Source organism: Camelus ferus, chromosome 32 (genome assembly GCF_009834535.1).
Source record: "Camelus ferus isolate YT-003-E chromosome 32, BCGSAC_Cfer_1.0, whole genome shotgun sequence".
In the NCBI taxonomy this organism is placed as follows: domain Eukaryota; kingdom Metazoa; phylum Chordata; class Mammalia; order Artiodactyla; family Camelidae; genus Camelus; species Camelus ferus.
In genome coordinates, this window is record NC_045727.1 from 1,519,645 (window position 1) to 1,546,257 (window position 26,613).

At 49.4% G+C, this 26,613-nt stretch overlaps 2 protein-coding genes across 7 annotated transcripts in view; one reads left to right on the forward strand and one right to left on the reverse strand.

The window, feature by feature from the left end:
• RILPL1 (Rab interacting lysosomal protein like 1) overlaps nt 1-17,811 on the forward strand; it is a 37,111-nt gene extending 19,300 nt beyond the window's left edge. Inside the window, exons 5-8 of one of the 3 annotated variants that reach the window (XM_014553757.2) lie at nt 6,873-7,045; nt 9,141-9,233; nt 15,222-15,245; nt 16,934-17,811. In XM_014553757.2, coding sequence (XP_014409243.1) covers nt 6,873-7,045; nt 9,141-9,233; nt 15,222-15,245; nt 16,934-17,078 — 435 coding nt within the window. In that variant the 3' untranslated portion in view covers nt 17,079-17,811. Of the gene's footprint in view, nt 1-6,872; nt 7,046-9,140; nt 9,234-14,859; nt 14,948-15,221; nt 15,246-16,933 lie in introns of all 3 variants that reach the window. The other 2 variants (XM_006178206.3, XM_006178205.3) reach the window with 2 other exon arrangements.
• On the reverse strand, nt 5,218-24,711 carry SNRNP35 (small nuclear ribonucleoprotein U11/U12 subunit 35). 4 transcript variants are annotated; one of them, XR_004316779.1, is made up of 3 exons: nt 24,589-24,640; nt 18,415-18,483; nt 5,218-5,449 (listed from the first exon to the last, which is right to left on the reverse strand). XR_004316779.1 is itself a non-coding variant. In XM_006178204.3 (2 exons), the coding sequence occupies exon 2, from the start codon at nt 21,250-21,252 to the stop codon at nt 20,506-20,508; it is 747 nt and encodes a 248-aa protein (XP_006178266.1). In that variant the 5' UTR covers nt 21,253-21,255; nt 24,589-24,711; the 3' UTR covers nt 19,483-20,505. The 4 variants fall into 4 exon arrangements, 3 of the variants coding, with proteins under 3 accessions (XP_006178266.1, XP_032328090.1, XP_014409244.1); XM_006178204.3 differs by lacking the exons at nt 5,218-5,449; nt 18,415-18,483 and adding an exon at nt 19,483-21,255 and having other exon boundaries at nt 24,589-24,711; XM_032472199.1 differs by lacking the exons at nt 5,218-5,449; nt 18,415-18,483; nt 24,589-24,640 and adding exons at nt 19,483-21,255; nt 24,449-24,582.
• Nucleotides 24,712-26,613: the final 1,902 nt, after the last annotated feature.

A 26,613-nucleotide genomic window follows, 5' to 3' on the forward strand; every position in this document is an offset into this window, starting at 1 on the left:
ACATGGAGCTTACAGTCAGTATAGGAGACAGACATTAGTCAAATAATCATGTAACTCCCTGTGACCCAGCAATCCCACTTCTAGGCATGTGCCCAAGAAAACTGAAACTGTATGTCCACATAAAAACCTGTACGCAGATGCTCACAGCAGCCCTCTTCCCAACAGCCAAAAGGTGGAAACATCCTCCGTGTCCATCAGCTGATGAGTGGATAAAAAACTTCTCAGAGTGGACTCTGAGAACACATTCTAGCTGTGTGTGTCCAGCTCAGCAGCCACTAGTGACAGTGGAGCACCTGGAATAGGGCACGTCCAAATGGACACGTGCTGTAAATATAAAATACACACTCACCATCGATGAATGGATGGAGGGATAAACAAAATACGGTAGGCCCAGGATGTGACCCACGGCACCAGAGGTGTCTGCCACATAGATGTGCCCCGGGGTGTGCCAGGAACACAGAGATAGGGCAGTCAGTCCTGACTGGGGGGGCATGGAGCTTCGTGGACCAGCTGTGACTTCAGCTGGATGTCCGTGATAATAATGCTAAGCTTTTGGTGGTGGCTGTAGGAGATGGCTATGCCGTTTCAGAAGAGCATAAGGAACTGTTAAGAGAAAAGCTCAGGGTTGGCTCTTTCTTCCAACAAATATTTATTGACTGTTTCAGGTTTGCAGGCACCATGCTGGTCTCCTGGGTTACAGGTGGGGGAGGTAAGACGGCTGAGCTTACCATCAGGTTGGCTCAAGTCCCAGCACAGTCATTCAGTATCTTGTGGATTTAGACCATACACTTCTAGGATCTTTAAAGGACAAGAACCTCTGGGATACAGATAGGGAGGTAAAAAGAGAGAAGTATTAAAAGGGAGAGGTTAGAGTCTGCTTTGGGATAAAGGTGACAGAAGCCTAAGTTAAAATGGTTTAAGGATTTTTTTTTTTAAGGAATTTTTGGCTGTGTAACTAAAAGCTTTGAGTTAATGATGGCTTCAGGTATAGCTGGTTCCAGGTGCCCAAGTGACAGTGTCAGGAATTTGTTTCAGACCTCCTCTCAGCTTTGCTTTCCTCTCTGTTGGTGTCATTCGTAAGCAGCCACTTGCCATATAGTGGCCCCAGTACTTAACCAGCTTTGCAACCCCAGTGGAAGGAAATTGCCTCGTTCCCAGATTCTCAGCAAAAGTCTCAGGGAACCCTCTCTTTAGCCCATCACTGACAGTCATTGTGGTCTGAGGTCTAGAATATGCATGTTGTCCATTCCTGAGCCACATGGCTACCTCAGAGGTGCCCATCAGAGCTGCATACACAGAAAGTGGGGAAGGGGAGTTTCTCCAGAGGCAAATTGCAGTGACTCAGCCTGGAGACGTGTGGGAATGGAGGCAGGCCAGGCAGAGACAACAGCTGTTGTCATCAGTGCCGGAGAGTCAAGGTTGAGAATGCCACACACAACACGCTGAGCAGTGAAGGATGTGGATTCTTTCACAGGCTTTTGTCAGGGAAGTGACAGGATCAGCTCTGAATTTATGGAGGACAATTTGAAGAGTTTGAACAAGGAGCTGATGGCAGTCTTGGCTGTTGGGAGCCCTTTGCAATAATCCAGACAAGAAGGGTGAGGGCTGGACCAAATCTATAGCATTGGGATGGAGGAGAGGAGCCAGTAGGCGAAGTGTGGGGCGGCCACCCCGCATCTCCCCAGGTGTACCGCTTCCAACCTCCTAAGCCCCATGAGAGCTCAGGCCTGTCTCTGCCTGGACGGGGGGACCTGGTCCAAACCTGGGTCCTGAGCTCATCACCCCAGCTGCAAAACTCCAAGCCCTGCTCCGTATCTCTTTAAGACAGGAACATTGAACACCTCCTTGGCCTGGCTGCCTGTCGGTTTCAGTTTCCTTTCTGGCATCACGGGGGTGGGACAGAACGGGAGTGAAATCAGGTGACAGTTATGACTAACCCACTGAGCAGCGTCTGTTCCCAAACTCAGGGCGTCTCTGCTGCGTTTGACTCCATCCCTTGGAGCTGAGTGGAGTTCACGATGCTTGTCACTCAAACGGAAGCCACAGGTTGTGGTGGCTTCATCACCTGCTGCCATGTGACTTGGGCCTGTCCATCCCCCTTTGGCGGTCAGTTTCCTAACTGACAAATGAAGGGGATGAATTTGACTTGATTAAGTAGATCTAATAGTGCGGCTGGGATAGAGGGCGGTGGGATCAAAGGATGGCACAGTGAATTCTGAGTCCAGAGGAGAGGGCAGTGCAGGCCTCCAGAGCACTGAGATGAATCTTGTGGGATGGGTAGGCTGTCCAGGGTTAGAATGTGGGGCAGGTCATTCCAGGCAGGAGGAACAGCCTGGGGAGTGGGGGGGTGGTTAGCCCTGCTACAGGATTGGTGGGGGAAGATGGGAGCCATGGAAGGATCCAGAGCTGGGGAGGAATCCATTCTCATCGTTGCCTCTTGATTTACATGGTTCTTTCTGAAGGGCATCACTGTCCTTTCAGGGTGATCTGCAGTACACGAGGCCCCTTGTATATTCTTATAACCTACTTACTGAGATATAAGTCACGTACTGTACAATCCAACCATTTAAAGTGTACAAGACAAGGGGTTTTAGTATATTCACTATATTGTGTGCTCATTGCCACTGTCTAGAACGTTTCCATCACCCCCAAAAGGAACCCCATACTCACTAGCAGTCACTTCCCATCTCTGCCTCCCCCAGCCCCTGGCAAGCACTGGTCTACCTGCCCTCCCTGTGGGTGTGCCTGCTCTGGATATTTCACTGACTTGGACTCATACAACACGCGGTCCTGACCGCCTTCTCACGCAGCGTATCTTCTAGTTCATCCGGCTCCTCGTGTTCTAACTGCCAGTTCTCCTACCTTCGGTAGGTAGACACATAAACCCTTAAGAAAATGAGGTGGCTTCCCTTCTAAAGGACTTCATATAAAATCAGTAAGAAAACTGTAAAGTTAATAGCTACCTCCTTGACGTCACTGCCTCTGTTTTGCAAGTTCTGATTTCTTGGTAAGTTGAGTTTTTTTTTTAAGTACCCAGAGAAAGCAGACAGGGGCCCAATGGCTGACCTGTGAAATGGGATTTGGGGGCTGAATTCATCCCTGTGGAAGCCTGGAGATTCCAAGGGTGACCAGAGCACAGTCCTGGCCCATTGCTGGGCCAGGGGCTTCGGGAACACAGGAAGAGGCCTCGAGGTGCCCGGGCAGTGGGGGGCCTGCCCTGGAGGCCAGGTCTCAGGCTGGAGGGCCCCGGTGGAGGGCGTTGCCTCCCTAAGGCCTCCGGACAGGTCCCGTTGCTTGTCGGCCAGTCTCTTGAGCCTCCCTGGGGAGCACCTGGGACCTCAGGCGTCTCCCTCAAGCTGTGCCCAGACAGCCTCGCGGGACCAGCAGACAGTCCACGATAACCCAGGCCACCTCCGTGGTCCCCCGTGGAGTAAGCGTAGAAGGCCGGCTGCCGACCGGCCCGATTGCCGGCTTGGGAAGAGCCAGCGCAGTGTCCCTCAAGGCCGGGGCTGCCCAAGGCTCGCGTCAGTGCTTGGTGGCGCCCTGGAAAAGCTAGAGTCCCAGGCTCACTCTCTCCTGCACTTTCAGGCAACGGTCCCAGAAGTCAGGGCTTCCTTACGCTCCCATCCGGGAAACCCCCAAGCCCTAAGGGAATCAGGTTGCTTCACGGATAAAAGAGCCATCCTTTCTCCAGCGAAAGAAGTTAGGTTCTGAGGAAGCCCTTCGGTGTCTTGGGTGATGACAGCCCGTGGCAGGGGGAGCAGGGAACTGCTGCGGCTTGAAAGCGTGTGTTCGTAGGAGTCCCCAGGTGTCTGGGTGAGAAGGGCTCTTAGAAATATTACTGGGTTTTCAAGGACTGGTTGGGGTAATGAGGGCCCGGAGAGGAGCAGGCAGCTTGCCCAAAGGCCTTTTGGAAAGTGAGGGGCTGGGAACCCTCTTGAGGGGCTTTATGCCTTCCCCAGGGCGCATGGACCCCTGTCAGCTTGCCCTTCCCAGAGACACAGAGAGGCCTGGGACTTGCCAAGTTGTCTGGGGGAGGGAGGGGCTGGAGGGAGTGTGCAAGCCTGCGATTTGGGTCTACGGCTGCCAACACCTCCAGGATACAGGCAGGGAAGGAAAAAGGGGAGGGGAGTGGGCAACCATGGAAATAGCATGTAAGAGGGAGCAGCTGCTATGCAGCACCAGCCCAGTGTTGCCATGTGGGCCCAGTGTGGCCTAGTCTTCCAATGTTTTTTCCCTAAAGGAAGCCCCAAACCCAAACTTTAGGGTGAAATCCCCTGACCTAAAGCTGCTGGCAACCAATTCAAAAGAGTTTTAGAACACAGTGAGGGCCAAATAAAATGAGGGGATGGGGTCACTGGAGTGGACCCAGAGTTCTTGGCAAACTCCTACACATTCGTCAAGACCCCATGCACAGAGACCACATCTGCAGTGACATCTTCCATGTTCCTCCTCAGAGTTTGATGCCCTTGCACCACTTATTATATTACCTTGTAAATTTTTATTTGTGTATATCTTCCTTCCACCTCCACCTGTCTGATTCATCTCATTTGCTCAGTGACCAGCAGATGCAAAGTTGATACTCAATAATGTTAAATAAATATGAGACATCCAAGCATGTTCTGTGGTTAACCTGGGCAGAAGAAGAGAAGGGAACTGGCATTAGTGAGTGCCTGCTTTATACTAGGCATTTGCTATACATGATATTGGACAGGGGTTACGGTCCCAATGTGTGGCTATCAGGTGGTCCAAGGAGCAGCCCTGGAGGCTCTGCAGAGGGAGTTGGACACTGAAGATGTTCCCTGAAGACACAGCCCCCCTGAAGGTGTGGCACCAGCAGATGCCTGGAGTACCTTCTTGGGAAGCTGAGTCCTCCAACATTTCCTCCCCTAGTCTTTGGATAGGAAGAGGCCCCTCTCTGCTGCCCAGCCGGCTTGGGGGGTAGCATGTGTCAGGTTTCCTGCTGCAGTGGGCCGCCTCCCCTGCTGCCTGCTGCTCAGTGCTGACTCCTGGTCAGGACCACTTCCCAGCCCGCGCCTGCCAGGTGGCTCTTCTGTCACCTGATCTGCCCTGGTGGGTAGTGTCTCCTTACAAGTGTCCTTTCCCAGAACAGCCCGTCCCCAACTCTCCCAGGATGGGAGGCATCTCAACTCTGCCTTCTGGAGCCCTTCAACATCCTGGCCTGTCTCAGTTGGAGTCCATTTCTCCTTGTGCTTCTGTGTTTTTTTGTTTTTTTTTTGGGGGGGGGGAGGGGGTTAGTTTTGTATTTCAATCCCGCTTTCCCCTGTTCCAGAGCTCACCCACTGTTGTCCTAAGCTTCTGTCTACTCCTTCTAAACAATCATGGGATGCTGGCGGCTCGGGGGGTGTCAGGAATAGTGCACCCTGGAGAGTCTGGGCCACCTGCAGATTTGCCCAGCTGACTTGGAAAGCTTGCAAAAACTTCCTTGCTATCGAAAAAAAAAAAAAAAGAAAGAAAGAAAAGAAAAGAAAAAGAAATGTTGGCAAGGAGGTGGAGAATGTCGAATCCCTCCTACACTGCTAGCAAGAATGTAAGATGGGGCAGCTGCTGTGGAAAACAGTTTGGCAGTTCCTCCAAAAGTTAAACATAGTCACCATATGACCCAGCAATTCCCCTCCTAGGTAGCTACCCAAAGAACAGAAAACAGGTGTTCAAACAAATCTTTGCACACTGATGTTCATGTCAGCATTATTCACAATAGCCAAAAGATCGAAATAACCCAAATGCCCATCAGGGGATAAAAAGGATAGGCAAAATGTGGTGTCTTTACACAATGGAATATTATTCAGCCATGAAAAGGGAATGAAGCACTGACACAGGGTACCATGTGGATGAACCTTAAAAATGTGATGCTGAGTGAAAGAAGGCAGTCACAGCCACATATTGTATGATACCATTTCTAGGAAATGTCCAGGAAAGGCAGATCCACAGAGATGGAAAGCAGGTGGTCATTGCCAGGGGCTGGAATTGGGGGGTGGGTTGGGGAGGAACTGCTAAGGGTGTGGTGTTTCCTCTGGAAAATGTTTTGGAACTAGATAGAAGTGGTAATTGCACAAGATCGTGAGTATGCTGAACACTGCCGAAGTGAGTATTTTAAAATGGTAAATTTTATGTTAGGTGAATTTTATCACAATTTCTTTTAAAAAGCTCTTGCTGAGGAAGAGGGCAGAAGGATGGGGTTGGGGTCTGGAGGAGGTGGCTCAGCAGGTTAGGCTCCATCTGTGTGACCTGCATGGAGGAGAAGTGCCCTGCGTGTGCACGTCGGCTGTGATGTCACCCCCTCACCTCCCATCAGGGCTCCCACTGAACTTCAGCGAAAAGATGCCCACAGCCACTGGGGAGGAGAGGGATTAACCAGAGGGCCAGGCACAAATGGGGAAGTGTCTACGACTTAATGTCAGATGAAAAAGGAATAGAGAATTGTGCGTAGGCTCTGATTCCAACAACTTTGGCCAGGTTAGCAATGGCCTTGGTAAGAAAATGAGGCAAGAACACGGGAAAGGGAAAGCAAGCAGATTTAAGAGGGTGGCGGCACTGGGGGTGCACTGTTTCTTCTCCTCGGGTGCCTTTTAATGTCATTTGTAATAAAACCCTGAGTCAGATGGGGAGGCACCAGGACCACGGGTCTGGCTATTGAGAAGGCAAACAACGGTGGCCACTGGCTTTCGTCTCCAGAGGGACGCTGACTGCATAGAACGTGAGCAGAGGCCGCCTGCAAGTTCTTAAAATAGCGCCCTCGGCGAGCTGCCCAGGCCCCGGGAGGATGGGAAATTCGGGCTCCGGCAGGATGCGTAGTGGGTGCTGGTGGTGGCAGGCCAGGAATTCATTTGCAGCATCTCTGCCTCCTCCAGACGGAGCCGGGTGGAGACGAGTGTGTCTCAGAGGTGGAGAAGGTGGCCATGGACCTCAAGGACCCCAACCGCCCCCGGTTCACACTGCAGGAACTGCGGGACGTGCTGCACGAGAGGAACGAGCTCAAGTCCAAGGTGTTTTTGTTGCAGGAGGAGCTGGCGTACTATAAGAGGTGAGTGTCCCTGGGAGCTCCCAGGCTGGCTCCTTGCTGAGATTGTGAGGAGTTTGGGGACAATTAGCACCTGGAAAATAAGGATGGCATCTGTATCCATTGTGGAGACCATCTCTGGCCTGAAGCACTTACATACCCGCTCGTAATTCCTTCCTGAAACTCAAGGGTTCAGGTGCATTTTTTAATTCAGAATTTCCAGCTGTGGCGGGAGGGTATAGCTCAATGGTAGAGCGCTTGCCTAGCATGCACAAGGTCCTGGGCTCAATCCCCATACCTCCATCAAATAGATAGATAGATAGATAGATAGATAGATAGATAGATAGATAGATAAACCAACCTAAGTACCCCCCCCAATTTTTTTTAATGAAAAAAAACCTTTCCAGCTGTTAGAAAAGAATATTCCACCTACTGTGTATTCTCTCACACCACAAGCGAGGTCTGGGGCTGCTCCCCAGAATCAAACTCGTGAATATTTTTGCAGCAAAAGATACGAACATTCATACTAAATCGGATAAATAAAGACTATAAACAGCCTCATGAGATTTCATTTCAGGTTTTACCATCAAATGAATGACAAAAAAAAAAAAACCTCACAAATGCATTTTGGGTGTTAGAGCTTTTCGGATTTTGGAATTACAGATAAGAGATGGTGGAGCTATGCAGCCTAATTATTTGTTCATCTGGTCCATTTGTGGCCCGTGAACTTCTTGTACATGGTAGAGCTGCACCGTCTGATGTGGTAGCCATTAGCCACATGTGGCTATTTAAATTTGAATGAGTTAAACTTAGGTAAAATGTAAAATTCAGTTCAACAGTTGCACTCGCCACATTTCAAGTGTTCAGTCGTCACTTGTGGCTAATGGCCACCATATTGGACGGCAAAGATATAGACTGTTCCCATCCTCGTGGGAAGTTCTGCGGATAGCACTGCTCCTGACTTAGCCCACCATCTCGTGCCATGAAACCTCATACTCATTCAGCTTTGCACACACTGCCCTTCTATTGGGTCCCCAAAACACACCATGCTTGTTTCTACCTCAGGCCCTTTGCACATGCTGCTCTTGACTCCTGGTCATTCAGGGTCAGGTCAGGTGTCACCTCCTCAGAGAGGCCTGCCTTCCTCATCACCTCCCCTCCAGATGAGCGCCCTGTCCTGGTCACTGTTTATTGCTTTACCCAGTTTTACTTTCTGCATGTCTCTTTTCACCATCTCACATTATCCTGTTTATGAACATGCTTGTTTTATTGTCTGTTTCCACACCAGACTGCAACAGCATGAGACCAGAAACCTTATTTGTCTTTTCGTGACTAAGTTCCCAGAACTCAGCATGCAGCTTAGCACAGCGTAGGCGCACCAGCACAGCGTAGGCGCACAACATCTATCTGTTGAACAGAAAGCTGGAAGGAAGGATGCACCAGATGTCCCTGCCCCAGGAGGGAAGATAAGACATCAGAGAAAATACAATGCCACACATTTTTACTGAAAACCCACTGTGAGTCCGCCACCTAAGACAGTTTTATGACAATGTGTGCACTGGCTGTTCAAAGAAGAGAAAAGTCACTTCTGGCTTGGGGATGGGGTGGAAATCAGGAAGGCTTCATGGAGGTGGTGGCATCAGAACTGAGCCTTCCCTAAAGGATAGGGTACTTTTCAGGTATGGGATATGTTATGGGTGGCATATTTCAGGCAGAATAAATCACAAAGGTGTGGAGACAAGGAAGCATTTGGCAAGAACAGGAAACAGGGAATCGTTCTTTGTGGCTAGAATCTCCAAAGTAAACTTAGAATAGCGATGTGGTGACCTTCCTGAAATTGTTCACATTTAACTAACTGGGCCAAAGGGCCTGCAGGCACCTGTGTCCATGGCCTCCAGGACGAACCCTCGTCACTGGCCACTCCTGTCGCTCCGAGGCCGGCCCTTGAGGCAGAGAGCCTGTGGGGCAGAGGCAACTGTTGTTGTCCTCCTGGGTCCCCTTACTTCCACTCCCCTGAAAAAGGACACGCCCTCCCGGACCATCGGACGATACCCTTGGAATAGTCCAGCTCTTGTGGAATGTTTGACTCTTTTACCTCACGCCTCTCAATTCCTTCCAGTGAAGAAATAGAAGAGGAAAATCGAATACCCCAGCCTCCACCCGTCGCCCACCCAAGAACATCCCCCCAGCCGGAGTCTGGGATCAAGCGACTGTAAGTGCTCCGCTCGCTGGCGGGTGGCCGACCTGGTGGGTCCCACGGCCGCTCACTTCTCCCGGGCACCAGGCTTGTCACTAACTAACCCCCTCCCGCTGAGATGGGCCTAACCCCGGGGCACGTCGGGTCTGGCCCTTGACAGTCCACCTCTGTACCTTAAAGGTTGAGCTCTTCCCGGGGGGTTCCAGGGCAGAGAGGTTTGGGGGAGGCTGAGCGGGCGGGAAAGGGGTGGGGCCTGTGGCTGACGCTCAGGGCTTGCTTGAGAGCGTCAAGTGGGGCATGTCTCTGAGGACAGCAAACACGGCGCGGTAGGGGAGGGTCATGCATTTTAAGGACTTGAAACCCCAGGAGTCCGGAATGGCCGCAGGTCCCCCCATGTATGCTTTTCTGTGAGGACTTCACCTGTCCCTCTGTCTCTGCATTAAGGACTGATTGGTGCATAATGCATGCAGAGTCAGGCCCTGGTTGCTGTGGGGGACATGCAAGAAAAGAGCGACCTAGTCCTTGCCCTCAGCTAGACTTAAAGCTACTTCAGCGGTCCCTGCATCACAAGAGATGCGGATGAGAGCATGCAGACCCTTTCCCTGGGGTAGGGGGGTGGGACATAGAGATTTGTAAACAGTTTCGGGTTCACTGACCCCTACAGCCCTTCAGATAAAAGGTTAAAGCTCTGGTCTAGTTAGTTAATATCTACTAAGAACCTACTATGTGCCGGTTACTGTTCCCGCAGATAATAGCCCTGTGAGGTGGGGGCACTGCCATTCCCAGTTAAGGAGACTGAAGCATTGAGGTCAGTCACCTGCCTGGGTCATACAGCCAATACAAGGCAGAGCCAGGGCTCGAACCCAGGCAGCCCGGCCCCAGAGCCCAGGTTTTACACTCTGCAAGAGCACCTCCTGCTCCCAGTTGTCTTGTGGCCTCGTTGTCCCCCCTGAGAGGGTCCTCCTGGCTCTCGGCCTTCTGGCTCATTACAGAAGAGGCATCGGTTCTTCCCCGCAAGCCCCGAGAGGCCTTGTGAAAGCGAGTGCTGTGGGTGGGAAAGCAGACCGGAGTGTGTGGGGAGAGAGACTGGGGTACTACTCGGATGCCTCAACCTTTGAAGTCCAGTTATGTTTGGAAATTCTTGGCTAGTTCTTATCCTGGGAACTGAATTCATCCTCAGCGTTGGGGAATGGGAAGGGAACACAAAATGTGTGCAGCCTTGTAACTGCTGGACCCTCTGCTCTTAGAAAGGGGTGCCTTGTTCAAATGCTGGGCCCTGGTGTCTGTGGGAAAGGCTGGCCACCCTCTGGAGTGTGTGGGTTAACCCGCGGCTCCTTTCCAAGCCTCCTCTGCCACTTCTGTGTTGCTCGTTTGCCTGGCCCTCCATCTGCTGGTTTCGGAGGAGCTGTGGTCCCAGTTCTGGTTAGGGATAAATATTTTCTGGGGTGAAGCTTGGAACCAGAAAGGCTTCCTCTGGATCCCAGTACCATCTTGGCCACATATAAGTTCATAATCGTCCGTCAGCACTTGAAACTCAACTCAAAGTAACTTAAAGAAAAACTGTTGGCCAAGCAACTAAAAATTTTCAGGTCATTCTGGCTTCAGGCTCAGCTGGACCCAGGTCTTGTCATCAGGGCTCTGCTTCGTTCCCTCTGTTTCTGACTTGGTTTTCCTCTCTGGGGGCTGTATTCTTGGCTGTGCTGTCCCCTTAGGGTGGAAATGCCGCAGCCATCAGCTCGGGCTTCTGTTTTCTGGTCTGAAACTCCAGTGGGAAGAGAGACTCTCCCATGGGAGTCAGAGTCGAGTCTCATTGGCTCTGACTGGGTCACATGGCCACCCCTGAGCCAATCACAGGGCAGTGCATCCACAGGCCTGGCCTGGGTCTCATTCTCACACCTGAAGCTGAGAGTAGCTTTAACTCCATCCAGTTCCCGTGAGCTGAAATGAGGGGAAGGACAGGCCCCAAGCAAGGTCAGTTTGCTAATTAACTCGGAGACGTAACAGGTATCCACTGTAGCCTCATCTTGGGGAGAGGGAACCCTCTGGTCCTGATTATGTGATGTAATCAGCACCCTTGGTTAGGGTTTTCCATCCAGTGCTCGGTAAGAAATGGGACTGACTGCTCTTAGACCCTGATCCGTCCTCCAGCCCTACTTGCATGTAAGGATGAGCAGAATGGCTTTTACATGCTTTGGGTTAAAACCTGGGGAAGTTGAGAAAAAGTTGATGAGCCACACAGGCCTTTCCTGGGCTGAGGGAGGGATGAGACCAGGAGACCAGTGTCTTCTTCCTAGAGTAGTTCCTTGCCTGTAACAGTCGGACCGTGCTAGCATCTCTGCTCCAGGTGAAGCGCATTTACAGCGTCGCCGGCACTGTCATTCCAAGTCACGTGTAATTCTGAGACTTCCTTCTGAAGCTGGGCTGTTCTGACTTTCTAGTTTTCCACTCCAGTCCCCTTTCTTTAAAACAAGTAATTAAGAGGTGGCTTTTGCAAATCTCATACTGGGTAGAATCCAGAGGGAAGTTATCAGAACTAGCCAACAATCTTCTTCCCATTAGTTCTTCTACCCACACCTGTGGTGCAGGCTGTGGTGTCTGGTCCTCTCTTCCAGATTGCTCCAGAAAGGACCCTGGGGCCCTGTTCTCAAAGCCCATCTCCTCTTTAGCTTGACCTCTGGTTACTCAGCAAGACCTGGGGCTCTGAGCCTGGCAGGAGAAGCAGCTGGAATCAGGGAACCAGGGAGGGAGGGAGAAATCAGAATCTCCTGTCCACAGGGTGCAGGTGGCCAGTCCCGCGGCTGTCCCGGCCTTCTAGGGGATAAGTGGAACATCACACCGGCAGCCCAGACAGGACGCTGGTCGCCTTTGTCCACCTCAGCCGCCGACCAGGCGCTGCATCAGTGCAGCCACGAGCTCAGGGCCTGGGGCAGGGACAGGTCTTCCCTGGGGACCCGGGCAAGGGAACGGTGGTTCTTAAGACGGCTCCACGCTTGTCTCCCTCTCCATCCTTCACTCTCGGGCAGCCATCTGGGTCTACTTGGTCCCTTCGTCCTTGCTTTTGTGGAGTATTAGTCACACGGCCTCTTGAGTGCCTCTCACGGCCGTTCTCCAGCTCAGCTCCCCGCCTTTGACTGCTTTTCCCACTGCCCGGGAAGTAAGCAGTAACTGCCATGGAGGTTCGAGAGGGCTTCACCGTCTTGGAGCACTTGAATTAGGGTATCTTCACCCTGATGGAGATTCAGAGCTGGGACAGTTAGCCGCATTTCTCAGATGAGGAACCTGGGGCCCAGAGAAGTCCATTGCCTTCATTGAGCTCATGCTGCCGAGAAGGATCAGAGTCAGATTGGAAGCCCTGCCTTTTGTCTGCCGCCCGCCCCGTGCTTGCCCCAGCTGTCTCGTTCGGCCTTCCCGCCCCCTTTTGCTCACCCCACTTCCCGAGTCATCAGCTCTGGGCTGACCGCCCAGTTCCCTTATCTCTCAAATGCACCACCAGCCAGAGACACCAGAGTCTACATTTCTGGGCTGAACTGGTCCAGGGAACCAGAAACTCTTGCCACTGTCAAAACAGTGTGCCCAGACGTTCCAAGAATAGCTTGTGATTGAGCAGCTGCTGGCCGGGGAGTCTGGGTTGGCACTGCCCGGGAGGGTCACGAGGGAGCGCCTGAGTGACTCCAGCCTCATCCCCAGTGGACACCAGGCACCAGCGCCCCCTTTGTGTGGCCTCCGGCTCTCAGTCTTAGTCGCATGCACGCACACACAGCTGCTCGCTGCTGAGCAGGGGCGGGGGCTGCCCAGGGGGGCAGGAAGCTGGCAGTGGGCGCAGAGGCACAGCCAGGGAAGCTGCGATCAGAACAGCTGGCCTTACACACCAGAAAGGTTGGTCTTGAAGCAGGCGGCCACCCAGGTATCCAACAGTAGTGACAACGGTGCGTCCTGTCCCTGTCCTCCTACCCACCGCCCTCCTCGCTGCAGCCCAGAAATAGCTTCCTCGCAGCCGCCCTTTACGCTGCCTGAAATGCCACTGTCAGAACCTCATTCGGTTTGAGTCTTACAGAAAGAATTGTCGCAGGGAGGGGTGGGGGAGGGGGGAGTTTAAAGCTACATCATATCCAGGTCATAACTTTTGGCCAAAACAAGGTAGTCTTTTTGTCATGAAAGTGGCAGTCCCTCTGAAGGAGGCGGCTTCTATAGTGAGGCACCTGGGATAGGGAGAGAAGGGGGCAGTCTGTTCAGTGAGAGACACAGAGAATAACTCGGCCGGAACCCCCTAGGTGCCCCAGGATCCCTGTGCGTCAGTCTCACCCCTGATCAGGCCCCATATGAGGACCAGCATTTCCTAGTGGGCAAACATCCGTCCAGGCAAAATACCCACCCCACATGTGGGACCACCCCCAACCAGTGACTCTGTCTTTGGGGGCTCCCTGTTACGTACACTGAGAGAGGAGTCCTGGTGAAGGTGGGTGCAGAACTGTGTGGTTTAGAGCCCCTAGAAAGCTACTGGTACCAACTAGCCTGGCCCCTGGGAATTGGGCCCATTTACCACAAGGTAGCCCCCTTTTTTCATTGTCCCCATGAGAAGCCAGCCAGGTGTTTCTGCCAGGATGCCAACTTCCAGCTACTCTGTGAAGTTGCATCAAGGGTGATCCAGACAGAGAATCTCCAAACCTCATTTGAGATAATCATACTTTCCCCACCAACCTCTTAAAAAAAAAGTCAGAGCCGTTCAAAATAAGGTCTCGAGGCTTGGCTGGCGTTTCTTCTTCACTTTCCTTGCCCAGACAAGGAACCGGTGAGCACTGACTGTCAGCTCTGACCTACCCAGGCAGGTGATTACGCAGGCTCTCTCCTGCCCCATCCACCCGGCTGCCTCACCTTCTCTCCTGGGTCTCCCCTGGCCGCCTTCAGGGCACAGAGCCTGCAGCTCAGGGCAGCTGGGGGAGATGTGCTGGAAGACACCCAAGCTCGTCACCACCAACCCCCACCACAGGGGTCGACTTTCCCTTTCCTGCACCCAGGCCTGTGTTTCCAGCCCTTGAGGCCCCCTGTCTAACCTAGGTGGTCATCACATGCTGTATACATCTGCTAGGGCTGCGGGACCACAAATGGAGTTTGCTTAAACACTGGAAAAGTATTGTCTCACAGTTCTGGGAGCTAGAAGTCCAAGATCAAGGCGTTAGCAGGGTCGATTCTTTTTGAGAGCCGTGAGGGGGAATCTGTTCCCTGCCTCTCTCTCAGCTTCTCGTGGTTTGCTGGCCATCTTTGGCCTTTGCTCACGTATGGAAGCATCACCCCAGTCTTTGCCTCCATCTTCACTTGGCCTTCTTCCTATACGCATGTCTGTGTCCAAATCTCCCCTTTTATAAGGACACCAGTCGCACTGGATGAGGACCATCGTACTCCAGTATGATCTCACCAAAACTAGTCACATCTACAAGGATTCTATTTCTAAATAAGGTCACTTTCTGAGGTACTGGGGGTTAGGACTTCAAAATATGAACGGGGGAGGGTTGCAGCAGTATCGTTCCACCCATAGCATAAACCATAAGCAAACCCTTCAGCTGATCTGTCTGTGGAGTGTGTTTCTTTTTCATGCCTCCCCTGTTTTTATCTTCTCTGTGTCTATCTGTACTTTTCTAACCAGGATCTTTACAGCCATAATGCCCATGGTAGCCGCTGGACTGATAATAGATGACCCCACACTGCAGCCTGTCCGACGACTTGTGTCCCTCGTAGGCACTGTGATTTTCTGGTTTTCTTTTGAGCTGTGCCTTTGGAATGTCTGCTGCGGCTACTGCTGGGGCTGGCCTGTCTCCTCTGGCCACGTTAGCTGCATGGCCATCACCTGCGTGTCCCCATTTGAAGTGGGTGTTGTGTGTGATTCCAGACGTGCCACTCATGACGCTCGATCGGCACGAGTGAAGCCTCGGAATTCTCGGCTCTGTCACCGATAATTCTTTTTGTCTTTTCTGTTTCCATTCTAAAACCACCTTGTCCATGATCCAGTAAAGAAGGTCCTTTAAGTGACGGGTCAGTAATCAACGCCCACCACGACCCACCCCTTGAGTGACACTAACGCTGTGTTTTCGATCTTCACGCCCTGGCTTTCTAAACCGCTTTGTTTTGCCGAGCCATCATCAGTGAGCCATTTGATCTTGGTTTTTTTAAAAAAAAAAAAAAGAAAAACAGAGGAGGGGACCTTCATCTTGATTCTCTCAGTGTCCCCTTGGACAGGGCGTGGCAAGTGGCTTTCCTGCCTGAATCAGGTAGACGTGAAATGTAACAGTGATGGGTGCCGCTGTATTTTTGGCCAGCTGATTGCTTTGATTACACTATGAAAAGTGCTCACAAATAACCCAGGATGAAAAAATCATGCCTTCACTTGCTAGTACACATACTGGCTGTAGGGAGAATTTCCAGACAAATTTGGCGTGCCCGACCTTTACGATGAAAGACCACTTTATTCCTGGTGGGAAGCTACTGTAGGATCCAGTAACCACAGAACAGGAAAATCATTTTCACCTAGATGTGATTGAAACCATAGGCTATCGCACTAAGGGGGAAAAAAAGAAAAAGCTAATAGGTGAACAGACAGAGGGAACTAAAAATAGTTGATCTGAAGCTTTGATTTCTTAGTGGTTCATTCCTATCCCTGCCCCTGGAGAACATAACAGAGCGACGGGATCTCTTACCAAGTTCAAAAACCAAAATTCAAGAGTAAGGGAACTTGGTGAGAATAGAAGGAACCTTTAGGGGCTGGGAGCATGGAAGGACAGCTGGCAGCTCAGAAAGGGTTTCGAGGGGAGATACTCAAAATGGGCCAGCTCAGGTGTACTGGCCGGGGTCCTAGTCTCTGTTTAGGTAGAGTTAAAGCCAACCTTGTTTTAAATGGACCACTTTGTAAGCTTTTTGCCTCTGATTTCTGCCTTTATCTTTTAGGCATCAGATGGTTCACTCTGACTGATCAGTGATCAAGTCACATCTGTCTTAAAAAGACCCGTTGGTCCGTTTTAACTGTTGCTATGTAGTTACTGTGGTAACTTCTCCAGGCTTTCACTATTAAATCAGTTTTTGTCATCAATTTTGATGTTTCTCAAAATTCATTCACATACTACACTCACAGTGTTCATCTAATCAGAGAACCATGTGTACCCTTAATACATATCTTAACTGTCCTATTTTTTAACTGTCCACTTTTCACCTCATTCTTAGCAGCAGTAATCTCCATGAAGTTTGGGCTTTGATATGTACTTAGCTGGTTTCCCGATTCATATTAAATAAATACATAATTACTTAAATTTAAAACATTCGTCTCTTTACATCAGAATCATCTTACGCTCCATGTGGCTTTCGAGTATTACTTTCTCTGCATCACTAGGGTAAAGTGACTCATGATTTATGTTCCCAGTAGCTTTTTACTTCCACTCATAATGAGAAGAAATCCCCAGCAGTGCTTAATGCGGGAGATGGATGCATCACACATCACATACGTGCGCACCCTGACCACACCGTGCCACCTCCAAGGTCCCATGGCAGTGACATGCAGAATCCCCTGCTGCTTTCTGGAATAACTCTGACCCGCACCCCCCAACTCTTCCGTTCACACCTTGAGTTGATTTGCTCCCTTCACGTTTGCCGCTGTATGTCCCTGGCATTGCAAAAACCGTGACGCGCACGGCCAAGGGCAGGCTCTCATTTCTTTCCTTCTCTTCCAAAAGGTTTAGCTTCTTCTCCCGAGATAAGAAGCGTCTGGCCAACACACAGAGAAACGTGCATATCCACGAGTCCTTTGGCCAGTGGGCCAACTCCCACCGAGACGACGGTTACACGGAGCAAGGACAGGAGGCCCTGCAGCACCTGTGACCGTGGCCCACCTCTGTCCTCGGACCTGAAGTGCCCACTGCCAGCGCCTGCAATGGAACCTGGCCGCCCCAGGTGTCACAACCCTGTACACCTCTTGGTTCAGATGTACCCTCAAAACTGATCCCTCAAACAAACTGTCTGCTTTGAGGAAGCACGTTGAAAAACTGATGCCAAACTCTAAAGAAACGTTTATTTATACCCAGGGCTATCACTGTTTCTAATAGATGACTCTGATCCCTTAGGATATATATTTAATAATACCACGAGTGGAGGTCGACTTTTGCATTAACTTCAGTAACACAAGCTTCGCCAGATACATCACTTGCCACTATAATTGCTGTTTGACTTGCTTTGTATGAAATTCTGTGTGTAGAAGTTTTATGATCACGTTTGTCACACTTAGGTGGGAGGCAGGGAAGTGGTACGTTTTCATTAGTTACGTTCATGAAATTGTCATGGTGGTAGCATTATGTACAGGATGTGTCAACTACACAAGCAGGCCTCGGAAGTCACAGGACGAGGTGGCCCAGCTCAGACACAAAGCAACGGAAAACGGGGGTGACAGTCCTCCCACCCAGAAACTGGAGACAGCTTTGCAAGAGCCCATGGTTTTCCACTGCACCTTGTAACTGACAATGCCTAGAGCATGTAGCAATGTTTAAGGCGAGTGCCTTGGAATCTGCTGTGAGTTATGCAGTACTAACCGAACAAAGTTGCTAAGGACGAGATAGTGCAACGTTTCTTGTGTGGATTTTTTCCCCCTGGCATATTTCCTTCTAGCATTCACTACGTCCAATACTTAGTCCCCTGCAAAGAAGACAGATGTCCCAAGGCGGATGGGGAATGGGGTGCGGAACCCCAGGGGATGCCGGATGGTGGGTGGGTAGACTTGCCAAAAGTGAGGGCGGTGGGTGAAAAGACGGCTTGGGGACCGCGTGTCTGGCTGAGTCGTGGGGCTGCAGGAGCAGACGGAGAGCCAGGTGCCCCGTCTGCAACTTGCGAGTTGGGAGTTTGCCCAAATATTGCTTTCTGTCCGCCCACGGGGCACCCACGGTGCAAGGCCGAGTGCTCACAGATTGAGAGAGGTATCCGTTCCTAACGGAGCGCTCAAGTACGTCTGACAGGGCTGCTGTCTACACATCTTGCTGTGGTTTGCTAAGAAACCATCAGGTGAACTGTTCTCAGATCACTGAGAAAAACAATCAGAAGGGATAACGTTGGTTTAGAGCAGTGGTTCTCCAACCTGACTGCCCATTAGAATTATCAGAGCTTATTCTCAGAGAACATAAAAGCATGTATACTGAGGAATCCCCCTGCCCCAGTCAGTTTTCCTTACCCTTCCCAGGGGTGACCAGTGTTGGTAGCTTCTTGGTGACCAGTGTTGGTAGCTTCTTGGGTGTCTTTCCTGAAATAGTTTATAAATATACATGCAAATTATGTTAAATATATATATATATTTCCATTCCCTTTTTACATAATTGGCAGTATATCATACACTTGCTATCTGTACCTTTCTTCCTTAGAACACCCTGGACATGCCCCCACATCAGTGTAAAAGACCGTGGGGCTCACGATTGGCCCACAGGGACACCTGGCACTCTGTGGAGACATTTTTGGTTGTCACCTCTGGTGGGAAGGGTACCACTGCCATCCAGGGGGCAGACCCCAGGGATGCTGCCACATTCCCTACAGTGCACAGGACAGCCCCCAGTGACAGCGAATTATCCAGCCCCAAATGCCAACAGCGCCAAGACTGGGGAACCCTGGTCGACTATACAGTGTAATTTGTTCCCGTTTGTCCAGGCCCCACCAGTAGACAACTAGCTTCCTTCTGATCTAAAACAGCACCGCACACTTTCACACGTGTGCGTCAGTCTGCAGAATAAACCTGAAGCAGAATTGCTGGGTCGGGGGGTGTCCGCCTTTGCCGCATTGAAGGCTTCCGCTGCAGCCCCTGCCAGGGGGTTCTACTGGGTTTTTTAGTTACTAGGGCAGATTCAAGACTAAGCCCAAATGTCCACGGGTGGGGTCTGAGTGTGGCACTCAGGGTTGACAACCGCCGGCTTAGACTATGTAAACACTGCCCTGGATGCATCTCTTCCGAAGCTCTCTCAACACAGGCTTCCCTGATGTGGAGCGCTCTTGTGTAGCTCACACACCTACCAACGCCAGCCCATGTCACACCCCGTAAGTGAAATGTGGGTGAGACCAGAAAGCTGTTCCTGCAAGGCTGTTCCTGCAAGACTTGGGAGGTAATAAAATTCTGCCCTGGAAATTTACAAAGGGAAGAGCATATTTTTCTAAAAACCATTCTAATGGCAATTTTAAGACTAATAGTTAGGTTCCCTACGTTCAATAGGAGGCATACTCCTAATGCAAAAACCTAGTAATGAATGTGCGAGTCTTGACACTAAATCAGACATTTATTTTGCATGAGACATCATGAATTTTAAGAACCTGAACTTTCAAAGAGACAGCCGTGGATAAAATAAAAATGTTAAATGTCACTTTTCTGAAGATCATGTGAACAGTATGGAACTTACTCAAAGCCCTCAGAAGCTAAGGTCAATATATCCAGCTCTCAGACAAACCAGAGGCCACCAGGTGATCAAGAGGGAAAAAAGGAAATCAACCCACCAGAACTAGGTAGGAACCTTTCACTGATTTCATCTTCATTCCACTCTCGTTTCTTTTGAGCGTTCCCTTTTCCAAGGGCTGGAAGACTGTCACAAACCACAGTAGCCCCAAAGCCCTGCAGCTCTGGTTTTTTATTTTAAATGTCAGCCATTCCACCAAAAAAGGAAAAGGGGAAGAAAAAGCAGTCAGCATTTGGCTGGAGAATGGAGTTATATATTTGTTCAAGAGAAGCTCGTGGCTGACCCAGATCACTGCTGAGAAGCCTCTGGACATTCTCCCTGGATTCACTTTTCTACCCCATTTTTATTTCAATGCTGCAAACCCCTGCATCATGGATGTAAAGATGGAAAAGACACAACTTAGATTCAGACCAGATTCGGGTTCCAGGAGTCACAGGACCAACACAAATGATTTTCAGTCATCACCTCTTTTTGCCAAGCCCTCATAATGGTCATTTCCAACAGATGGCAGAAAATCAAAACAAATTCTCTAGTGCCAAATTAACTGGTGGCTCCTTCCACAGGCCCTTCTGCACAGATGCCGGTGACTACAAAATGCCTATCAAATAACATGTCCTTAAAACTATAACACGAAGAAGAGAAATTCAAAATGTCCGTGCTCGCCTTGAACCTGGGTTCCAGAGTCGAAAGGAAACGTATCCCAGCCCCACTGTCATCAGTAAGTTTCATTCGACCAGTGGACTTGGACTTCGTCCGCCAGCCCTGCAGACGCCCCTGCACCGTTACTGACGCCGTGGCTCCGCTGGGGTTCCGGTGGGGGAGGGGAGCCTCTACTTACTTCTGTCCCTCTTCTCCTTCCCCTTGACCCTGTCATCTCTGAAGTCCCTCTCTCTCTCCCAGTCACCCTCAGGCCACACCCTGCTTGGTTCTCTTTCCAGCCATCTCTTCTCCCGGCCCCGGTCATGGTCTCGATCCCGATCCCGCATCCTGGAGTCCCAGTGTCTTTCCCGGGATCGGGAGCGCTCCCTCCTCTCCCTCTTTCCCTCTCTGTACTGGTCATTCTTCACAACGGGCAAATTAATGGGTTTTCGGAAAGGTCGATCCCGCCCCCCAAATCTCAGTTGCCCAGATTCCTTTTTCCCCCCCAGGCCTCCTCCAAGTCGCCGAGGAATCCACCCTTTGAGAGTCCTTTCCAGTTCGTAGTCCACAAATATCTCGTGCTGGTCGATGACCAGGCCATCCGCGTCCCGGTAAGCTTTGAGCAGAGAACGCTCCTCTTTGTATTCAATGAAGGCGTAGCCCTTTGAAAAGCCGGTGACCAAGTCCCTCACCAGCCGAAGCCGCCGGATGTCCCCATAGCGGGAAAACACTTCCTTTAACCTCTCCTCTTTGGTCTGCAGGTTCAGTCTGGCCACAAACAGGGTGAGGAGGGGGTCTCCGGTGACGCCTTTGTTGGGGGCGTAGCGTGCCAGCATGGCCCTCCAGACCGCGCGGTCGTGTGGGTCTTCGTCAGTGCCATCGATGCTGCCAGCTTTAAGCGGGTCATACTCCTTGGCGATGGGCACCCAGTCATTCATGTTCTAAGGAGGATCACAGCGAACATTTATGTAGCACCGACTACGAGCTATGGCTTTAATCCCTGCAACAACCCAGGGAGGTAGATAACAATCATTCGCCTCCTCCTCCATAGGGAGGGAAGCAAATTCTCAGAGGCTGGGGCCCCCCAGCTAGAAAGCCAGGGATACAGTATCCAAGCCGGGCAGCGGGGCTCCGGGATGCTCTTTCCCACTCACCCACCCTCCCTCCTGGGAGGAAGCAGAGGGCAACATGCCTGAGTTCGGCGCATCCGTGTTACCCAGCTTAGGCACAGGAGGGCAGGGGGCATGTACCAACTACATTATAATGAGGCAACATGGACCGAAATCCAGACTCAAAACAGGCTCGCCTTTCAGACTTTAAAATGGTCATAGGAAAACCAGCCTGGGAACTGCCACAGAAATGGTGTTTTTTAAAATCTCTTTACTACCAAGAATTTCAGACATATACCAATGCAGACAGTGGCGTAACCCTCCCTGAATCTCCCAGCCAGTTCCAACTACGACTGACACCTGGCCAGTCTGGTTTCACCTGTGCCCCCACTCATGTCCCTGCTCCCGGATTATCCTCAAGCAAATTCTAGATATTATATTTCAGTGTGGATCACTAAAGGAAAAGAACTTTTTTAAAAATGAAACTACAAGGGAAAATGGTGTTTTGAATGCAGCATTTTGCACCTGTCAGTAAGCAGGTAGCAAAACTAAAATGACAGTGACCCAGCCGCAGGCTTTCAGTTCACTGCAGTTGTCATCCATTCTGATACGAGAGTATTTCTTTCTGAAAGAGGGTGGGTAAATTTACATCTGACATGTGATAACTGATTCATGTGAACCTGCTGGAAGATCAGGTACTTGCCAACATTTCAGACACTACTAAAAAATCACGTGACCACTTCTGTAACGCTTTAGAGCCAGGGCTGAAATGTTACTTAAAAACCAGGGCTCTGTTGAATAGATAGCCTCATTCTTAACAGCATCTTTCCATGACATTTATTAAAACGGTATCTATACCTTCCCCTCTCTTTTTAAAATTTTCCTCAAGGGTTTTTTTTGCTTTTGTTCTTCAGTTTATGGGTTATGTAAGGGGAGTGATTGTTTACGGGGCACACAGTGGAATTTTTTCCTAGTAAAAAAGTCAAACACCTACAGAATAAAACTGAAAATCAATGGACTCAAGACCTCTGACTTCCACTTAGCCTCTCACTATATTCCACTGCAAATCCTATTCCACCCAGGACTGCTCCTCATTCCTTGAATGGGCCCTAATTCCCCAGCTCCATGTCTTTCCTGGTGCAGCTGCCTCTGCTGGGAATATTCTCTTCCTTTCTACCTCTTCCATCTCCACTTGTGGAAATTCCACTGGTCCTTCCAAGTCCAGCTTCCAGCCTCTTCCCCATGAAGCAAATCTGTTTCTCCCACAGCTCATGGTACCTCTTCTGACATACTGCTCATGTTTTTCCCCATGCACAATAAACACTCTTCAATCCTGGGACTTCATGATAAATGCTGGGGAGCTGAACCGACTCCAGTCAAAATTCACTGAACCTTTATTGGTCCAAAGACAAAAAGGACCACTTCATGAGAACTGAGAGACAAAACAGCATTACTCCGTCTGCTGCCAAACTGTTAAAAGGAGAGCTTATGTCTGTCATCATTAACAGGCAACTTTAGAGAAGACACCTCTCTTGTACTCTTATCAGCAAAAGGATGATAAACAGCTAGAGCAAGGGAAGGAGCAGGAGACGAGAGTGAGACAATTTTGGTCCAGTCTCAGCTCTGCCTCTCACTCACTTTGTCTTTTCTCTATCATGGGTATAATTTCTCCATGTGGGAAAAAGAGAGAGAGACCACTATGTGGTTTGGGACTCTGCTCTGGTATCCTCTACATGGCCCTAAAATTCTTAAGATTCTAATCTTACTTCCTACCTTCATCACAAGGTTGCAGGGAAAACAAAACAAAACAAAACCCAAAGACCGTAATAATTACAGGTAACTTGTATGGAACACTGAGGTGGTGTCAGGTACTGTGCTAAGCACTCAACTCCCCTCACCTCTCAACAATACCAGGACACACATACTTCTATTACTCCCATTTCAGATGCGAAGGGTGAGATACAGAATGGTGGGTTTTTTAATCCCAAATCACAGAAGTAGCCCGGACAGGGAGTTGGAACCAATGGCTTTTTTGACTCCAGAGCTTGAGCTTTTAACTATTTCCTTGGATGGCTGTCATAAAATATAAAGCTTTGGAGATGGGGCTAGGAAAAAGCTGGCTAGGTCTGGGTGTTTGAGGCTGAGAGCCCCAACCAAGTAGGAAAGAAACCCTTCCCTATTCCACAGGAAAGTCACAAAGATCCACCAAATAAAACTGACATTATTGTACACAGTCAGAACTCCTCTTCAAAGCTGTAAGGGTTCTTCAAATTAAAATCTGGAGAGAACTACAAAGGGATAAAAAAATGAATTTTCTGTTTTCTTCCTGATTTGAATGCTCGGATCATTACTAAATACCAAGAGAAGAGCGGGCTTCACAACCCTTCATTGATCTTTCTAGGTGTATGTCCTCCGTGGCTACGTTGAGATTTCCTACAACAATCTCTTTGGATTTTTAGATTCTCGTCATTACTTCATAAACGAATACGAGACGTTAAAGACGAATCTCACCGGGGGGTGGGGTGGAGGGAGGTGGGGCAATTAGCGATTAGGGACAAAAGTATGGATAGTACAAAAGCACTGGATTGGGAGTCGGAACACCCAGGTTTAAGACCCAGTGATATCCTGGGCAAAATTTAAATTATCTGTAAAATGTTACTAAATGCCACTTCGCTGCATCTTAGGTAAGACGAGATAAGGTAGTGTCTATAATTAAAATTATGCCCCCGAAAGCTATTATTAGACAAGCAAGCAAAGCACGCCTCTCCCAGGTGAGTCTGCGGAACAAGCCCGCGCTTCCCACCAGGTGGGAAACCAACTGAAGACGCGAACACGGGGCCGCCCACGCATGCGCAGCGATGCCGCGGACGCTAAGGCGGAAGTCTCGGTGGAAAGTCTATACTCCCAAACCCCCCACGGCAACTGCGCCTAGGCCCTTGAGGCTACATCCCCCAACCCCTCACCTTCTGGGTGGGCGCAGGATGGAAGAGGCCGTTCTACCGACCCAGCTATCGCCCCCGCTCACCGCAACACAACCCCAAAAGGTCTCCGCCCTTGCCCGGCTTCAACATGGCGGCCCACACGAGCCGTCACACAGTCCAGGCCGAATCCCCTCGTCCTTCTCGCCAGGGTGGGCCCTGCTCCGACTAAACCGCTCTCGCTCACCTCAGCAAGGCTCGGACCTCCCTTGTCACGGGGACTGGTGCCGAGCTCCAAGCGACGGAAGATTATTCCCGCCTTCCGGACCGGACCTTTACATTGGAAGCAGCAGATTCGTCACGGCCCTCTTTCCGTCTTTGCTTTTAAGAAATTCAGTCACACGCGTCGAGCATCGAAGTCATATCGTCTCCGAAGAGAATGAAATTTCTGTTTTTCTGAAAATTTTCACGAAGACAACAACTGCTAAATTGAACAATTAACAGAGTTGAAAGACTATCGAAAGTGCAGCTGACTGGCTGGGAGCCGCAGAATCGCTCTCGGTCGCGAAGGGATCTTTCAGCGCAGTGAGAGTTTTGGTTCTCAGACTCGCTTAGAGATTTTGATTCTTTTGTGTTTTTTTTTCCCTCCGAAAGTACGTGTGCCGGTTCACAGTGAAACTCTTTACGTATGTTCTCCCAGAGCTTTTCTAACCCCTGAGTTTAACAAATTCGCTTTCCACGCAAGCAAAATACTTATTCAAAATGAGCTTGGAAGCGCGTGGCAGGTTGTTAAAATGCCGTTTCCTGGGTCCCGCAGGGATCTATGAATTCAGAATCTCTGAAAGTTTGCACTTTTTGCAAGTCCTCAAATGATTCTTTAAGGACCCCTGTCTTAGAGTCACGGTTAGGAAGCCGATTTAAAACCTGGGGTTGGGAGGGAGAGGGCAGAACCGTGTGGTCAATAAATATTTGTAGAATGGATAGATGGATGCATTCAGATTATACTATTTCTTTTTTGTAAGGTCAGTATATTCGATTGGATTACGACTTGTGTTACAACTTGAAATTATCGATACAGTTGTGCTTTCTAAAATTTGGTGACGGGTTCTCTGTTCTTCGGCCACCCGTTTTCTGGTTATTCCTTGCAAGTGGGTGATTTCTGCCAACAACTTACCTCTTTTTGATTCCAATCTTATTCTTAAAAGGTAAGCCAAGCACCAATTACTAAGGGTGTATTACTGTTATCCAATCTTTACTGAATCTTTATTATGTAGGTGAAGCATAGGTTTGAATATGTAGAGCTTTCTTTATAGTACATCTTCTTAAAGTAAAATAATAAAATGTATAGATTCTTTAAAATGAGCAATATCTATAGTTTAATTTTTTGTTTAAAAACGTATGTGTGGTATGTACATGCAGTGGAATACTATTAAGCCTTAAAAAGGAAGAAAATTTTGATAATTTTAACTTGCATGAACCTGGAAGACATTATGCTAAGTAAAATAAGCCAGTCAGGAAAGGACAAATATTTTATGATTCCATTCCTATGAGGGACCTGGAATAGTCAAATTCATAGAGGTAGAAAGTAGGATGGTCAATTATATAACAAAATACTTTACAAACCAAGCAGCTCTGGAGGGAAACATGAACTACACTACTAGACATTTCTATAGAAGTTACACACTAATAGTTTTTTTCTTCTTCCAGTTTTATTGAGATATAATTGACATACAGCACTATATACATTTAAGGTGTACAGCATAATGATTTTTTAAATTTTTATTTTATTTATAGTCAGTTTACAGCATAATGATTTGACTTACGTCATGAAATGATTTCCACAGTAAGTTTAGTGAACTTCTGTCATTTCATATAGATACAAAATTTTAAAAATAGGAAAAAAATGTTTTTCCTTGTGATAAGAACTCATAGGACTTACTCTCGTTAACAACCTTCATATATAATAGAGCAGTGTTAAAAATATTTGCTGGGGGTGGGGTATAGCTCAGTGGTAGAGCACATGCTTAGCATGTACAAGGTCCTGGGTTCAATTCCCAGTACCTCCTCCAAAAAGAAAGGAAATAATAATAAGCTAAACCTAATTACCTCTCCCCCCAAAATTTGTCATTTTGTACAACACATCCCTAATACTAATTTATCTTATAACATGAAATATGTGCCTTTTGACTGCCTCCGTCCAATTCCCCTCTCCCCCACCCCCCACCTCTGGTAACCACAGATCTGATCTCTTTTTCTATGAGTTTCTTTGCTT